Here is an 18019-nt window from a genome sequence, read left to right on the forward strand (position 1 = left end):
GATGCCATATCTGTGCATTACACAGCAGAAAGGCGAGGAAGATGGACATGAGCAACAAGCGCTCGCAAATAACATGGGTGGCTGGCCGACCCTTATTCTGTCTCTCCTTCAGCTAAGCTTCTTTTTGTTTACCGTTTACTCTGGTGGTGTTTTCTTTATAGTAGAGATGTTATGGGTCTCCTCAATCTACTTTAAAACATATGCTCTCTCCAGAGGATGGGAAATCTTAGCTTGTGAAGGTTCAGATCTGTTATTTCTCAATGTGGTTGTAAGTTAGTAACAATTGAACTAAAGGCTCACTGAGCATGTTCAGAAAATCTATCTGAACTGAAACAATCATCAAGGGAAGGTAAGTTAAGATGGGGAGAAAAAGACAGAAAAGGGTTTTTAAACACAGTTGAAAAGGATGATATGAAATGCAGCGAGTGTGTGTATTAAAATGTTACATGAACAGTCAGGTTCAAAGGCGGGCTGTGTTTCTGTGAGCTGTCCACACCACAGATATCGAATGCCAGTCTGGGTCTGCCCAAGGCAAACATTTTCCAGAATGTGGATCTCAGCTCTGCTATGAATCCTGCTCCTCCTCAAGGTTACCCCTGTGGTCAATTTAACCAGGGGGAAGACACCTGGCTCTGTGGCATCCCAGAAGTGGCGTGGAGCAGGCTGGGGTGGAGCGCAGTCTCCCCTCCGAGCGTCTCTCTCTCCCCACTCCCATGGAGTCTGCCCAGCCTGAAAGAGGCTGTTCAGGGAGCAGGGCTGCCAGGACAGCCAGCTGGGTCACTTTGATAAAAAAGCAATCTAGACCCCTGGAAAGGGTGGCTGAACATTACCTGTGTCAGACACATCTGAATCAGTAGGAAGCAGAGAAGAAAGGAGAAAAAAAAAAGAAGAGATTGTAAGAAAGTAGCCAAACATGTAAACTACTGGTCATTTTATTTTTTCTCGAGATGGATGACTCTAACTTTGCTTTCTGATTATAAAAGTAATGTTTACTTGTCAAAAAAGAACACAGGATCTTTCTGCTTGTCTCAAACATTCAGAAGTCTTCAAATCCTCCAAGAGTGAACTGAGACTTTTTTCTCTCCCTGTCTACTTTCGTGCACCACGTCCGGTTTATAATCCAGCGTCTCTCATGAGAAATCCCGGAGGTCGTTTTCCAGAGCTCTGGGAATGGTGGACACAGTAGTGATTTGGGGAAGCGGCTCTCTGGTTTATAAGAGATAATGATTAAATGTTCTTCCTCGTTGCTGCTGCCTTTCCTGTGTCCACATTGATTTGCTTGTGTAGCCCGAGGGGCCACAGAGAAAGGACATGTGATTAGAAAGCAAAGGCAGCTTATGACATGGGTAGAAAGGCTGGAGTCAGCTGAACACTGTCCACGAATCCAACTTCCTGGCTTTGGACTAAATTTAGATACAGTCATTGTCATGACGAAATAGAACGTTTTCTTTTGACTCTGGTTCATCTGTAACCACCTGGGGAAGACTCCATGGGTACGGAAATGGAAAATATTCAGTTAAACTACAGGCTGGCTAGCTCCCATTTGCTGTACTAGGCCCACTTGCCATGAGTCTGTCTCCTGGGGACCCACCACACTGGGGAGGCGGGCCTGTGTGGACGACATCAGTGGATTCTCTGACTTTCCTTGGACAATGGGGAATCCCAGCAGGAGACTACAGGGACAAAGGAAGGAAAGTGAGCTCGGAGGACTTATTTTGCTGGCGTCCTCCCTGTGAGGTTACTGCATGCTGGCCAGAATGTCAATGAAAGGTCACTGCTCCTTTCAGAGTGACTTTTTTCCCCATAACTCTCTCCTTCCACATTTTGGGAACCATGTGTTCCCTGTCTTTTTGGGCTTATAGATGTAAAAGCTTCACTGCTGCTAACCCCAAGTTTCCATGATATCCTTTTATTCCCCTCTACCCCATCCACATCTTGTGAATAGTCCTTCTGTGAATAAATCCTTCTCTTTCTTTGTGTGTGACATCTTTTTCCTGTTGGGACCCTAACAAATTATTCCATGGTCATAATATAATACGCTAAATTTCACTTCTTTTAAAAGATAGGATAATTTGGCATTGCAAAACTGCAGAAGGCAAAGGTGGTATAAATACATGAAGGCTCCTCTGTGCATTAGTGGTCACTCCACTGCGTATATCTGCACTCAAGTTTATTTTTCCAACTCTGGAAGAAACCAGAACAATAATGCTCCGAATCATTTTCCTTTTGAAAGTTTAGTTTGTATGACTTCACTTACCTTCTGTCTGGTGGAGGAGCATGCCCAGCGTGCCCTGCCAAATGTTCTACACAACTGGCTCAAGTAACTGGGGGATTTGGAGGTATGCTGGCTATATTCATGCCAGAGGTAAATCTACTGACCATGGAAAAAGAACCAACCTTTGAAAACGAGCAATTGCTCTATTCGGTCTTCTAGTCTTAAAGCCATTCATTTATTTAGAATTGCTCTTAGACCTGGACAAGAGGGTCCCATATTTTAGAGGCCTCATTCCCTCATGAGTGAGGAGTCTGTAGGGCCAAAGGACTCCTCTTTTCCTTCTTGAAATTCTGAACTCCAGGGTGCCAGAAGCATCTACCTGCCCAGAAGGCTCTGAGCCTGCTCTAGGGCCTGCTTAGCCCCCTTCCCTTGTCTATTCTCCTGAGGGCAGATGGCACCACTAAGGCATACCTCTGGGGGCAGGGAATGGCCAAGTGGTGGCTATTTATGGGGGATGTGGATGAACATCGGATGTTGGGCAAAGGTGCCACATGCATACCTGTGAGACTCCTTAAGACACAACCAGAGGTAGAAAAAAGTGTTCTTTGAAGAACCAAGAATTTTAAATTTGAACCTAGTCCTTCTACGTTGCAGTGGAGGTATATTTTTCCCTCCCTCCCTCTCTCCTTTCATGTATTTAATAGCTTTTTAGTCCACTTTATGACTTTGATGTTCTTACACATAAGCTATGCAGGGTTTTATTTGGACTTTTGTTCCAGGCTTTGTTAATATCAGAGGTTTGCCTATGTTTACATATAATAATTTTCCTTAAAATAGACAAAAGGATATGTAAGTCTGACTTCCCGGAACTTAAAATGATTTTTTTAAATTTAAGTGCACTAAAACCACTTGAATCTGTTCCCATATATGATGACTGACCAACAGCAGATCACAAGGTGATTTCTGTAGAACATACAATGCTCTCTGATAAGTTGGAGGGAGCTCAGCAGGTATCCTGCCTCTAAGATTGGCAAGTTGGTCTCAAAAGTTCCAGCCCTAGAATCTGAAAATATATAATTCATTCCTGATAACCATTTCGCATGGTTAGAGAAATGCTCCCTTTGAATTTTGCAAACTGAAAAATGTTCCTCTAGGTGGAACTAGTGGTATGACGATCATACCATTTTCTAAATACAAGTCAAAGTTTGGCAGACTGCAAAGTGTTTGCAACCAAGGGTTGGAGGTATACCTCCTCTCTGAGGTGTGGCAAATCTTAGTTTCTCAGCTGAAAATAGAACTAGTGGTAATAGCTTATCACTATCCTATAAGGGAGAGGAAGCTCTTGGAGAGAATATATGCTATTAAACGTGGCATAGAATCCAGAGCATGTGTTCATGATGACCAGTAACACTTTCATTCAGCATAAGTAAAGGCAATGTCTGATTTTTCATTGAAGTTGATTCGTGTGTTTAGTAGAGAATTAACAGGTAACTCACCTATCTTGAAACGGCCCATATAATATATCTGGGTGCTGAGGGCTAGTGAGGCCAGAACGTGGATTGCAGAGAAGATGACCCAGAACCACACATCATTTTTTCCAAATACCTAGGAGTAAAGATGGAAGTTAGCTTCATCTGGGGTTTTCCCTAGAAAACTCATCAAAATCACCCTCTCTCCTGTATGTGTAAGGAGTCAAAAACAGCTGTGTGCGCATTCTGTTTTTCTCCCCCTCTGGAAACTCTCACAAATCTTACCCCCATGGGAGAGGAAAAAAAAAAAAAAGGTTAAGGGACCAAATGAAAATGGAAAAGAGAAATAGGAGAGGCAGCTGAATAGCAATGGTGAAGAGGCAATAGGTCTAAAGTGGGGGCGAATGCACTTCAAATAACCAAAACAGCCAACACGTGTTGCCCATGCATATTTAGAAAGTGGTTTCTGTTTTTTTGAGTCAGTCTCTCCAGTCAGCTTATATACCCCTATTCCATTTTCACATGAGTCAGGCCTAGCTTTATATTAAAATTATCCTGTGGTGGTTTTACAGGTGCCTAATACATTATTAAAAATAACCAACAAGGCCGGGCACAGCGGCTCATGCCTGTAATCCCAGCACTTTGGGAAGCTGAGGCAGGCAGATCACAAGGTCAGGAGTTCGAGACCAGCCTGACCAACATGGTGACACCCCGTCTCTACTAAAAATACAAAAATTAGCCGGGCATGGTGGTGCACACCTGTAGGCACAGCTATTCAGGAGGCAGGAGAATTGCTTGAACCCGAGAGGTGGAGGTTGCAGTGAGCTGAGATCGCACCACTGTATTGCAGCCTGGTGACAGAGCAAGACTCTGTCTGGGAAAAAAAAAAAAAACCAAAAAACTAAATAACTAAATAAAAGTATGCCATGAGAGGGCCAATGATAAAAGTGTGTCATGAACTGAGGATTTTGGTTAATCCAAACCCGTTCACTTGATTGCTGTTTGTTTATTGGACCTAGGGGGGCACTTTTTGAGAGCCAGGTGGAAGAAGGTGGGGGACGCACCACTCCAAGGACGGTGACCATGATGACCACAGCGAAGGAGGCGTAGGCGGAGTAGGCGCTGGCATTGATGTCTGGGTGGCGGGTCTGATAGAGCTTCAGCATGCACAGGCCAGCGATCATGTACATGAAGGAGGTGTCTGAGGACCCAAAGGAGGAGCCAGACGATCAGGATTCAGTAGGTGACAGACAGATGATATTTTCTAGATTCTTCTTCAGCCTCTGAGTACCCCTCACTTCAATCTATGGACTATTTGCTACCTGCAGACTGTGTGGAGACCTCTAACATGTCAGCCTCCTGGAACATTCTCTAGGCAGATCCCACGTACTCCACTTCTAAACCTCTCTAAGGCTGCCCTTTAGTTCACAGAAAAAAATCATCTGATATAATAAATAAATAACTCCTCTTTCATGGAAGAAGAGTGTCTGATACAATAAACAACTATCCCCCCTTGCGTTTTAGACACTGGTGTTCAACAGCAATAACAAAAGAATTCCTAATAGTGATAGTGTAGGCACGGTGACCATAAAATGAGCCCCAGATGGGTGTGGGAGGTCGTTCTCAGCACCCTAAAATATAACCATATTGATTACTGCACATTTATAGCTTTATAGCCCAGTGATGGAAAATAGCCAGAAATAAAACGTAGCTTACTGCATTAGAATTGTGGAAATGCAAATTAAGACAACAATGCAATGCCTCCATATTACTCAAAAACTTGGTAAGAACTTTAAATGTCTGACAGTAACAAATGTTAGTGATGATCTGGGGAATGGGAAGTCTCACACAGTTATTGGGAGTGGGAATTAACGCTTTGGAGAGAAATTTGTCAGTTTTTGGTAAAATAGAAGGTGCACAGACCAAGTAACTAAAAAATTCTACTTCTAGGTATCACAAGGAACTTCTCTCACATACATACAAAGAGACATATATAGAAGGATGCTCATTGTAGCATTATCTGTAATAGCAAAATATGGGCAACATCTAAATGCTGTTCAATAGAGGAATTGAGAAATGTGATACTTTTTGTTATACAATAGATAACCCTTAAAAATGAGTGAACGGTATACATATGTAACAAACCTGCACATTATGCAGATGTACCCTAGAACTTAAAGTATAATAATAAAAAAAAATGAGTGAACTACATGTCCTTGATATAATATTGATAAATCTTGAAAACATATTCTTGAATGCAAAAAGGCTGTAGAACACAGAATGATAAACTACTATTAATTTGCTACAAATATAGAAAAATTATAAAAACCAGAAAGGCAAATATCAAATTAATCATGGTTATTGCTTTTAGGGGAGGAAGGAGGAGATTAAGTTTGAAAGTGCGTCAAAACAGGACCTCAACTTTATCACAGTGCTTTATTGTCTAAAAAGTAGATCTAGGCAAATATTTAAAAGTGTTGACATTTGTTCATTCTGAGTGGTGAATAATATATTCTCTGTAGTTTTCTCCATTGAAAATGTTTTCTAATTAAAAAAAATTAAATGTGACAGACTTCTGTGGTGCTCAGAGTTAACAACCAGAAGCCGGAGCACAAACATTAAATGACCGTTTAAAAAAATCCGCATCCTTGAGCATGGAGGATGTCGTTACTTGCTAGACAGCATCAGCTCTTCCCTTCCTTCTTAACAGCATCTCAATACTAACTCAATGTCTACCCGCTTTCAATTCAGAAATGCACACTGTCTCAGCCCCTTTGCTTCAGGAAAGCTAATCCCACCTTTGGCTCCAGGGACAGCGCTGATTGGTCTAAAGACAGTCCCACCTTTTTTGCTGATTGGTGAAGCAACCTGGGTCTGAGCTAACCAGCGCTTAGAGAATGATTCAAGAATGGGCTCATGGGGCTGGGTGTGGTGGCTCACACCTGTAATCTCAGCACTTTGAGAGGCAGAGGCAGGCAGATCACCTGAGGTTAGGAGTTGGAGACCAGCCTGGCCAACATGGTGAAACCCCATCTCTACCAAAAAAAATGCAAACATTATCTGGGCGTGGTGGTGTGCACCAGTAGTCCCAGCTACTAGGGAGGCTGAGGAAGGAGGATCACTTGAACCCTTGAGGCAGAGATTGCAGTGAGCTCAGATCATGCCTCTGCACTCCAGCCCGGGCGACAGAGCCAGATGCTGTAAAAAAAAAAAAAAAAAAAGGCTCATGACTGTTTAAGCTACTGAGGTGTGAAAGGATGTTATCTGTGGCTTTCTCAAAAAACAGCTTCCTTGCTCTTAATTGAAGGCTCCTGGAACCCAGCTTGTCGCCTTGGAATTGTTGGGTGGAGCTATGAAGATGGGGGCTGCTATAGTTACTTTTGCCACCATCAGGGAAGATAGCCTGAGGATAAAACCAACAAACAGGCTTAGTACAGTCAAAGAGATCACAGAGAAATGAAGGCAGAGCCACCAGATAAATCAACCACAAGCCCTTTCTACATCTGGATGTCCTTATTATTCAATCCAATATAAATTGGGTTCTCCATAACTTTCATCCCAAAGCAGTCTCACTGCTCAATTAGATCATGCTCTGTGTGGAGGTCCTCTCTGACCACCTCAGCTCACATAAAATGCCACTTGATCCTTGCAAGCATGACTTTGACATTTTTGGGGAGGGTTCCAGGATGAGACTCATGATTCAAATCTGTATAGTAGATATAAATTCTAATTACCAAATTGGAAGTTGGAATAATTAGGGCAGACATGGTAGCAAGCACTGAGCACCCCTTCCATCATCAGTGCAATGCCCATAGCATAGAAGAGACCAAAGTGTTTGGGAATCCCGTACTCCTGCAAAAGGAGAAAGGGTGGTCAATAGACATTAAATAGTGCCATATCCACCACATCACTAATCTGGAAGCCCATGCTTCTAGTCTCATGCAGTTTGTTACACATAATAACTCATCACACCGTCAAGCCAGATGTCCCACTCCTTTGCAGATCCTGTTTGGATCCATAACCCTCCCTAGCTCCCACCCACTCTCTCCTCACCGTAGCAAAGAGGTCCTTGGCTTCTAGGGCTCTCCGATGGAGGATGTCCCGGCACAAGACTATCAGCAGGAAGAGGAAGCCCAGAAGCACGTGGCCCAGATTGCTGAGAATGTTGTTGAAGGCACTACAGGGATGAGTGAGAGGCCATGAGAGAGTCAAGACCATCAAAGGGACCAGAGAATGCATGATGAATGAAGGAACGAACGAATTCAGCATCAGTGTTTTCCATTAACCTTTCCATAAGGTTTCAGGATCAGAAAAGCATTAGAAATCCTCTTTAACATAACTCCTTCATTTTATGATGCTTACTCAGCCTGTGACAATGTGTCTATTTCCTCTCAAGAGCGCCTGCTTGGCTTCCTAACACCCTCCCATCCTCTCATATCCCGATGGCATTTGTATAGTATGAGTCCTGGGAAGGACAGCTGCTTCAAAGACGGGCAAGTGTTTCAGCTACACCGTGAGAGTGAGTTCTCACAGGTGGACCCACGTAAGTGTCGATGTTCAGCTCTCTAATTGTGAATTTCAGATAAGTGTCAGCCAATCATAGCCAGCAGCTTTATTTGAGGAAACGAATGCTGGTTCAGCTCTGGAGCAAGAAGCCAGACTCCCAACTCCCAGGCAATGTTTCTTCCACGTCTCCAAGTTCTGGTGGCTGGAGCATGGCCTGGGAGGCCACAGGGCTGGGTTTGTGTCCTGCACTACGTAGCAGCTGAGGGACCTTCAGCAAGTCCTCACCTGCCTTCATCTAAAAATAGGGATTGTAGTAATGTCTGTCTCATGAGGTTGTTTAATGGATCGAATGAGACAATAGGCTGCCAGCTCATGCCTGTGAACAAATGCCACCACAGCTAGAGATCTGACATTTTAAAAAATGTCACTGCCCTCATCTTAGCAGGCAGCCTGCTTAGGAATGTTTCCTGAGAACCATATACAGGAACGAGAGGAGCATACCTGGTCTCAACTTCTTGGTTTAGTTCCTTTTTACCCTTGAATAGAGTCGTTTCCCACAGTTGTTTTTAGCATTTTTAAAAACTGAAATCACAACATTAGACAGAAAGGCATTTCTAAATGCCTCATGGGCAACCAGAGGACTGGGTTTACCTCAGGACGCCCAAGGGGTGAGCACAGAGGAAGTTGTAGTAACAGATGTCCTGGTTGCCAGTGACATTTACCACCTGTAAAATCAAGAGTGAGAAGAGGAAATGTGGTTTTCCTCCGTCCTCTGGGCCCCAGCTGGAAATCACAAAGAGCGGACAGGGCTCAGGGAGACGCGCTGTCGCTAGTTTACAATGTAACCAGTGCTCCTCGGCAGAGATGGGCCATTATCTGCCACCTTACACAGCACAGGTGCTTTTTTCCAAAAAAGTTACCATCTTGCTTTGAACGGGAATATTCTGTGTACCCCCTTATGCAGCCCCGAGGTGGAATTCACCCAAATGCGTTTCCTTTGTTATCATGATGAAAGGACTATGAAATGTTAACATTGGGACGTTTCAGGACTGTCACACTATGTCTATTTTCTAGGTGAATGCAGAGGGGATATAGAGCTGTCCCCTCCTCTGGGTAGAAATGGTAAACATGAGGCAGGTAGACACAAGGAGATGTGTGTTCAGTTTTCCCTATTTATCACCATCTCTGTCAAGAACTTTCCCAAACCACAGTCCAGGTGTATCTTCTGACAGTCTCCCAAAGTATGCAGAGAAGATTTAGGTTATAAACAGTGGTGCTCAAACCTCGTGAAGTCCTTGTTCTCATTGCATAATAGGTATGCAATTGGCTAACTATTATTAGATCATTAACACACAATCTTGGCTGTATGTTGGAATCACTGGGGGTTTAGACACTACAGATACCTGGCTCTACCCTCAGAGGCTCTGATCTAATTGGGATGGGGTACAACCTGGACACTGGGATTTGTAAAAGCTTCCCAGGTGACCTTAATTCACAGCAAAGTCTGAGGGCCACTGCATTAGAAACAACTTCAGCTTTGTGCTATTGTAAACGGGCTTTCTGTGTAATAAATTCTATAGAACGTAATTTAAGTGACCTTGGCCTAGGATTCTATGGAGGAATGAGGATTCTCAAACTACTTTCATATTATTTTTGCTTAAAAAATGTTTGTTTTTATTTTACATTTTCTTTTTACTGTAATATTTTGTTAGTTTTATGAAGCTCTTTCTCTCTTTTTTTCTTTCTTTCTTTCTTTCTTTCTTTTTCTTTCTTTCTCTCTCTCTCTCTCTCTCTCTCTCTTTTGTTCTTGAGACATGGTCTCACTCTGTCACTCAGGCTAGAGTACAGTGGCGCAATCTCAGTTTATTGCAATCTCCACCTCCTAGGCTTAAGCAATCCTCCCACTTCAGCCTCCTGAGTAGCTGGGACCACAGGTGCATGACACCACTCAGCTAATATTTTTGTATTTTTGGTAGAGACAGGGTTTTGCCATGTTGCCCAGGCTGGTCTCAAACTCCTGAGCTCAGGCAATCCACCTGCCTAGGCCTCCCAAAGTTCTGGGATTACAGACGTGAGCTGCCATGCCAAGCCACGAAGCTGTTTTTAATTTTACAAAAAAATATTTACCTTCAATGGGAAGGCACAGGCTAGATTAGCTATCAGGTTCCTTTGTTTTGGTCTGGAACTTTATTTACTCTACTCATTATCCCATAATGATCAGAAAGCTCAGAGTGTTAAGTAACAGATGCAGTGGATAGATATCATGACTGAATGAGCGCAAGGTAAGAATTTCAGACTGGTAGACAAAATAATACAAGAGATTGCAGCTCCCTTTGTGATAAAACAATTGGGAACTAGATTGAAAGATCAGTTAAAAATGAAGCAAATGGGCTGGGTGCCGTGGCTCATGCCTGTAATCCCAGTACTTTGGGAGGCTGAAGCAGGCGGATCACCTGAGGTCAGGAGTTTGAGACCAGCCTGGCCAACATGTTGAAACCCTGCCTCTACTAAAAATACACAAAAAAATTAGCTGGGCATGGTGGCACATGCCTGTAATCCCAGTTACTCGGGAGGCCGAGGCAAGAGAATTGCTTGAATCTGGGAGGCAGAAGTTGCAGTGAGCCGACATCGTGCTATTGCACTCCAGCCAGAGTGACAGAGTGAGACTCAGTCTTAAAAAAAAAATAAAAAAGAAAGAGGAAGCAATAGTGAACTCCAATTGGAACCCCAACGGGAAATTCTTGAATGGATCCTAAGTTGTACCTCGTACCTCTCTCTGTCAGTCACAGTGGAGACTCTCCCTGCAGAAAGCAAGCTGGGATTCTGGGGCTGGGGCAACACTTACTGTCTGGTAGGTAATGACCAGCTGGATCACGGGCAGTGCGTAAAACACAGCGATGGTAATGATGTTCCTATGCAGGCAGAAAGAACCAGAAATAGTTATTTTCAAATGAACAGTGGAGTCTTTGGTTAATATTTTTAAAAGAATGCTTCCACCCCATAAGTCCATAATTAACTTGCAAAAATAGCCAGAAGCTGATTATGTGGTTCCTGTTTCTCCAGTCGTTCCCTCCCCTCTCTTGCATTGGGGCATTTGGTACACAGTATCCTGTCTAAAGGGAAATTAAAGAAGTAAAGAAAAGCTTCCCTTGGATACTTTTAGTTAGGTTGCAGAGGCAAAAGCTGACAATACTAACTGAAACGTATTTTTTAAAAAGGTTAATGATTAGTACCCAACAGATATTAGGGTTTCTTTTTTCTTTCTTTTCTTACAACCATTTGTAAAACAGTGTGAGTAATAACTGCTTCTGGTTTAACCACATCATTTATGAGGGAACGTCTCTTTAGGCTGTTGTTAGATTGAACATCTAACAACTGTAATGAGTAATGAGTGATGGATTGCATGAAAGGGGTGTGGTTTCCAAACTGCTGGTCCCACTATGAAACTTCATGTGGCCCCATTGTCCCTTATGTCCTTCTAAGATCTGTATGCAAGCTAAAGGGCATCCTTCAAGAGAAAATAAGACGAGGAGCTGTCACAAAAGTACAATATTCAGCTTGAGGGTTTCTGAGGGGAGAGAAGATTTCTTGCAAGGCAGCTCAGCCTCTTGGCTGGGAGGGAGGCTGTGTTCATGTGTGTGGCCATCGCAGGTCTACTGATAGTTGGCTGGTAACACCATCCCCTACGCCTGTGCCTCATTAAACACTAAAACCTTGTGCCTAAGTGGTTGTGGCTCTTATAAAGAAAACTTTATGTTTATTTAAGGGAACCATGGTCCTGCTGGTCATCTACTTACCAAAAATAAATTTTATATTTTTTGCTGACAATTCTCCGGTCCTTCCTGGACAAATCTGACAGGTAAAGGAACATCTGGAATGCCAAATAAAAAGAGAATGCAAAACTGTACTCAGCTGTTTATGCATGAGATACAAAGGCAAACTTAACACGTCTCAATTTAAATTAAAATTGTTAAAATTATTCAAGGGGGCTGGGCGCGGTGGCTCACTCCTGTAATCCCAACACTTTGGGAGGCCGAGGTGGGCAGATCACGAGGTCAGGAAATCAAGACCATCCTGGCTAACACGGTGAAACCCCGTCTCTACTAAAACTATAAAAAATTAGCCGGCCGTGGTGGCGGGCGCCTGTAGTCCCAGCAACTCAGGAGGCTTGAGGCAGGAGAATGGCCTGAACCCGGGAGGCGGAGCTTGCAGTGAGCCGAGATCGCGCCACTGCACTCCAGTCTGGGTGACAGGGCCAGGCTCTGTCTCAAAAAAAAAAAAAAATATATATATATATATATACATATATATATTTTTTTTCAAGGGATACAATTATTCAAATTTACTAAATTTGATTAGTTAAATCAAATTTCTTGATTAAAATTATTTAAGACTTTTCTTTTAATGTTGTTTTTCCCATGATACCTTAATAAAAATCTTAGTATTTTCCTTGGAATATTAAGGACTGGCTGATGTGGGCAACTTATTGGAAGTCTTGAGTGCTTCTTATATGTCAAGAATTGATTTCCCAGCTTTCAGAGCTGTCTGCTGTGTGGTTCTTGAACTACATAGGGCTGAAACTGTGCATTTCACCTTCATATCTTTTGCTGGATATGACACAAAATAATAATTACAAGCCAGAAAGAAATGAGCTTTCCTACTGAAAGATGATACGCACAGAACCAGGGAGCCATCCCCAGTACACCCCTCAAATGAATCTTTTCTTCCATCTGGCTGGATCCCTTCCGCCTCTATTGTCCATGGTCAGCCACTTCAGACCTTAAAAGTGGATTAATGCTCTGTTCTCTTTAATGTGCTCACCTTTCTTCCTCGAGAAAACAAGTGCTAATTAACAGAGTATTGCTTTTAGTCTGTAGGCACATTTGATGTAAGCCTTCTGGGAAATTTGACTTTCCCTGAAGGAAACAAAATAAAGGAAACTGAGGTACTGCTGAAATTTATTCTACTGCCAAACTTTCTGCCCTCTCAAAGAGTATGGTGAGGCAGAGTGGGTACCTTGGTCCGGATGATGTTTTTATCACTCTCAATGTCTGGCATGGTGTCAAAGTCGCTCTCCTCCACAGAGCTGTCTGTGTCTGACTGGCCTGGTGGCCCACCATCGGGGGAGGACATCTGCCTTCCAGGACTGGAGCTTGACTCATCTGAAACAGAGACAACTCATCTGCCTTCAAAAGCCATGGAGATCCTATGGAGCCCATTCCTCTCTGCAAAAAGCACCCTGCAGACTCATTCTAGCAAATACTGTGTTGATCCAAACGAACTCCTTATTCACAAGACCTGTTCTTTCTCTCTATTCCTTCTCAATGGACTTTTATTTTTCCTCTCCTCCTATTTTTATATTTAACTTGTCTATCTTCAGGACTGAACACATATTAGAATCTAAGGGCATCTGCTCTGTTAACTATTTGGATACAAAAATAATATTGTACTTATATTTCATGTTTCATATGTTAAAATATGAACATAAATATATACACATACACATGCACACAGCTATGTATAGCATCTATTGCATATATGTGTGAGCTCACACATATCTAACAGCTATACATTTCTCATGGGTAAAGTATTTGTACACAGAAATCACCCACATGCCATATCTATGATTATATAATGAAAACAACATTCTCGGGAGGAAGAATCCTTCTGTTCCCATGAATGTTTCCCAGAGCAGATGGAGATTTGTGCAGCTTGATGAGCACATGAGCTGAGCTTACCTTCCGCTTTATTTCTTCTGTTCAGATGGTTTTTAAAAAATCCTGTTCTTACAGAACTAAAAATAAGTAGCCTGCACTGAGCCCACATGCTTCTCAAAGTTACGGAATGATAGGGCAGGAAGACAGGATTCTCAGTCCCTCTACACTGACATTTTAAGGAGCACCATTCATAGGTCCACAGGCAATATGGAAGGGCAGGCAGCTCAATGTGCTTCTACTCTAACAAGACAGGTCTAGGATTCCATTCTTTTCAGGCCGCTTAAGGAACATTGGGGTTTGCCATGTGAACGACTGGGTGGCAGTCAGCAGGTTCAATTATGAAGTTAGCCAAAATGAAGGGTTGGTAGGCTACAGCCATGTTCACCTGCAGCACTGCCTCAGTCTTCTGATCGCCCCTTACTCCACTGAAACCTGAGAATGAAACAACTGGTCAATTGATGTCAGGCTCCCTGGGCCACATCTTTCATGCCCTAAACCCAGGCTGGATATGAAAAAGTCCCTAGAGGGCCTTAGTATTAGATGGCAAACATTGAAGGAATTCTGCCCAAGTGGGGCTAGCAGATCCAAGAAACAGAACAACAGAACTGGAGAAAGTTAGAGCTGGGAGGAAGCTTCCAAACCTCCAACCAACTCATCTTACAAATAAAAGACAATCTCATAGGATAACTGCTTTGCCCACATTCCCAGTTATTAGTGGCTGGAATGCCTTTCTACCATATTCTCTGGAGAACTAGGAAACACTTTCATGAACAGACCTGGCAGGACATACCTATTGTTCCATAATTGCTCCCTTCGGGTGTGCTGGCAGCAATGGGATGAGATGCCACCATATTTCCAGAGCCTGTTAAAAAAAGTGAAGAGGCAAACACTTTACGTCCAGTTGCTGAAACAAAACAACGCTATTCTAAGTAGCTTGAATCATCAAGCCACATTATTTTAAGTTTGATTTTCTTTTTACACTAATACAGGAGTCACCAAAACTATGACCCATCTGCCAAATCTAGCCTGCCGCCTGTTTCCGTATGGCTCTTCAACTAAGACTGGTTTTTTAAACCTTTAAGTGATTGGGGAAAAAATCCAAAGAAGAATAATGTTTCATGACAGGTAAAAATTATATGAAATTCAAATTTCAGTATTTATGTGTGAGTTCTACTGAAATACAGCCATCATTTCCATTGGTGGGCAATAAAAATATTCAGTTTTGTAAGCCAACTTTGTAGGTTTTTATCATGTTTTAAATTTTTTTATGTGTCCATTAATTTCCCCCATAAAGAAAAATAATTAAAGTGTAAGTCCAAAACCTGGCTAAAGGTTTTGAGTTTACACTTTAATTATAAGGACCAATGCAATGACCTTGGAGACCCAATTTCTTTTCTTCTTTGGTGGTTTAGCCAAGAGTTGGCTCAGCTGGACAGCAAAGCTTTTGGCTAATGCAGCAATTTTGGCAGCCTCAGCGGTTCCCAGGGCCCTTAGCACACAGATCTTGGCCTTCAAAATGCAGACTTTGGCCCTCAGAATGCATGCTTTCTGGCACTGTTACTAGGCTTGGCGATCCCTTTATAAATTTCTTCTTATTTAGAGAAACTAGGTGTTACCTGGCCTTTCTTGGGCTAACCCATAAGTATGTAACATGTCATCAATACAATCTATGTTTTTCATCCAACTTCAAGTCAAAGAAACAGGTTGCCTTCAGACTCTTAAGTCTTAAGATCAAATCTTTTGAGCACAGTAACAGTGCCATGTGAAGATGTTGTGTGCAATCCGCCTGACTCTTTTGGACTTAGAACAGATTTGGCCATAGTTACAGTATAGAGCTTTGCTGCTGCAGCTGCTACTGCTGCTGCTACCAGTACTACCTCTATTACTACTGACTGATGTTTATTGCAGACTTACTGTGTAGGACAGTCTTTTAAATTCTTTCCAGGAATTTACTCTTCTAAATTTTCAACAACCCTAAGAGGTTGATAATAATATTCTCAACATTTTAAAGATGATAAAAGGGAGATTCTGAGAGATCATGTAAATTGCCCAGTCACTCAGAGAGTGGACGGATAGTGTTTCATTGTATTGATCTCACTGAAACCTTATTTTCTTTTTATAAAAAAATTATTATGATTTCTTGGGACAGGGTCTCACTTTGTTGCCCAGGCTGGAGTACAGTGGTGTGATCTTGGCTCACTGCAACTTCTGCCTCCCAGGTTCAAGCGATTCTCCTGCCTCAGTCTCCTGAGTAGCTGGGACTACAGGTGCACATCACCACACCTGGCTAATTTTTGTATTTTTAGTGGAGACGGGGTTTCACCATGTTGGCCAGGCTGGTCTTGAACTCCTCACCTCAAGTGATCGGCTTGCCTTGGCCTCCCAAAGTGCTGGGATTACAGGCATGAGCCACCATGCTTGGCCTAAAAAATGATTTTTAATTGTATATATTAAGATGCACAACATGATGTTTTGATATTACGTGCACATAGTGAAATGATTGCTATAGCTAAGGAAATTAATATATCCATCACTTTCCATAGTTCCCTCTTTTTTGTTGTTATAAGAGCACCTAAAATCTACTCTCTTCACAAATTTTCAATATAGAATGCAATATTATTAACTATATATAGTCTTCCTACTGTATGTTAGACTTATTCATCCTACCTACCTGCAGGTTTGTACCTTTTGACTTATAGCTCCTAATTTCCTCCTGCTCCCTGTCCCTGATACCCACTGTTCTAATCTCTATTTCTATGTATTTTACTTTTTAAAACATTCCACATATAGGAGAGACCCTGCAGTACTTTTCTTTCTGTGTCTGGTGTATTCCACTTAGCATAACATCCTTCATGTTTATCTATGGAAGGCATGCTGTTGCAAATGGCAGCATATCCTGCTTAAAGGTTGAATAACCTTCTGTTGTGTATATATTAGACAAAACGTATCTTTTTAACTGAAAACACAGGAATTTTCCTTCAAATAAGAACAATTGATAGTAAATATGTTACTTTCATATAGTGCTCAAGAATACCTTTTGAAGAGCAAAGAGATTGAGGCTCATTTGCATCTCCACTGTAATAAAGTCACATTTTAAAAAAGCACAGCTTTTGCTTTTTAGATTGGAAGCTGCTGCCTGCCAGTGATTACCCATTGGTGTGGGTCATGCTGCATCTTCTTTCTGTTTAGTTCATTGCAGGGAGTCTCATGGAACCCCTAGGTTGCTCTTATTCCTAGATGATGTTGTAGGTCTTTTACATCCCCCTCAGTATCTTTCACATTTTTCTCTTTTCAAGCTCCTTATTTTATTTTATTTATTTATTTCTTGAGACTGGGTCTCATGCTGTTGCCCAGACTGGAGTGCAGTGGCACGATCACGGCACACTGTAGCCTCAACCACCAGGCTCAGGCGATCTTCCTGCCTCAGCCTCTTGAGTAGCTGGGACCACGGGGTCATGCCACCACACTTGGCTAATTTTTCAAAAATTATTTGTAGAGACAGAATCTCCCTAGGTTGACCAGGCTGACCTCCAACTCCTTGACTCAAGTGTAGAGACAGAATCTCCCTAGGTTGATCAGGCTGGCCTCCAACTCCTTGACTCAAGTGTAGAGACAGAATCTCCCTAGGTTGATGAGGCTGGCCTCCAACTCCTTGACTCAAGCAATCCTCCAGCCTTGGCCTCCCAAAGTGCTGGGATTACAGGTGTGAGTCACCATGCCTGGTCCAAGCTCCTTATTTTAAGTCACTAACTTATGTCCCTTCTTTAAAATGTAATTTTGAAAATTATGAAATGTGCAAATAGTAAATGAAGAATGACACTAAAATCACAAAATGCTGAGAATATTATCATATATTTTACCATATATTTTATCATATAATATTACCATATGTTTTAAAGATGATAAAAGGGAGATGCTGAAAGATGAAGTAATTTGCCCAGTCACTCAGATAGGGGATGGATAGTAATTCATTGTATTGGTCTCAGTGAAAACTTGTTTTTATACAAAAAGATTTTTTAATTGTATATATTAGGATGTACAACATGATGTTTTGATATTACGTGCACATAGTGCATTTTGGTGTCACTGGAAGTCCTCTGATATGGGAAGTA

At 42.2% G+C, this 18019-nt stretch overlaps 1 protein-coding gene across 12 annotated transcripts in view; it reads right to left on the reverse strand.

Annotated features, from left to right (window-relative positions):
* Nucleotides 1-18019, reverse strand: part of SIDT1 (SID1 transmembrane family member 1) — a 90640-nt gene that overhangs the window by 13707 nt on the left and 58914 nt on the right. For 4 of the 12 annotated variants that reach the window (XM_074033444.1, XM_005548123.4, XM_065539181.1 and 1 more), the window contains 10 exons: nucleotides 14698-14769; nucleotides 13207-13352; nucleotides 11988-12061; nucleotides 11036-11102; nucleotides 8842-8915; nucleotides 7738-7861; nucleotides 7419-7536; nucleotides 4749-4885; nucleotides 3712-3820; nucleotides 831-845 (listed from right to left, as the gene is read on the reverse strand). In XM_074033444.1, the coding sequence (XP_073889545.1) occupies nucleotides 831-845; nucleotides 3712-3820; nucleotides 4749-4885; nucleotides 7419-7536; nucleotides 7738-7861; nucleotides 8842-8915; nucleotides 11036-11102; nucleotides 11988-12061; nucleotides 13207-13352; nucleotides 14698-14769 (936 nt within the window). Of the gene's footprint in view, nucleotides 1-830; nucleotides 846-3711; nucleotides 3821-4748; nucleotides 4886-7418; nucleotides 7537-7737; nucleotides 7862-8841; nucleotides 8916-11035; nucleotides 11103-11987; nucleotides 12062-13206; nucleotides 13353-13928; nucleotides 14340-14697; nucleotides 14770-18019 lie in introns of those variants that run through there. The other 8 variants (XM_074033445.1, XM_005548124.4, XM_045385450.2 and 5 more) reach the window with 5 other exon arrangements.

Source organism: Macaca fascicularis, chromosome 2 (genome assembly GCF_037993035.2).
Source record: "Macaca fascicularis isolate 582-1 chromosome 2, T2T-MFA8v1.1".
Lineage (NCBI taxonomy): Eukaryota > Metazoa > Chordata > Mammalia > Primates > Cercopithecidae > Macaca > Macaca fascicularis.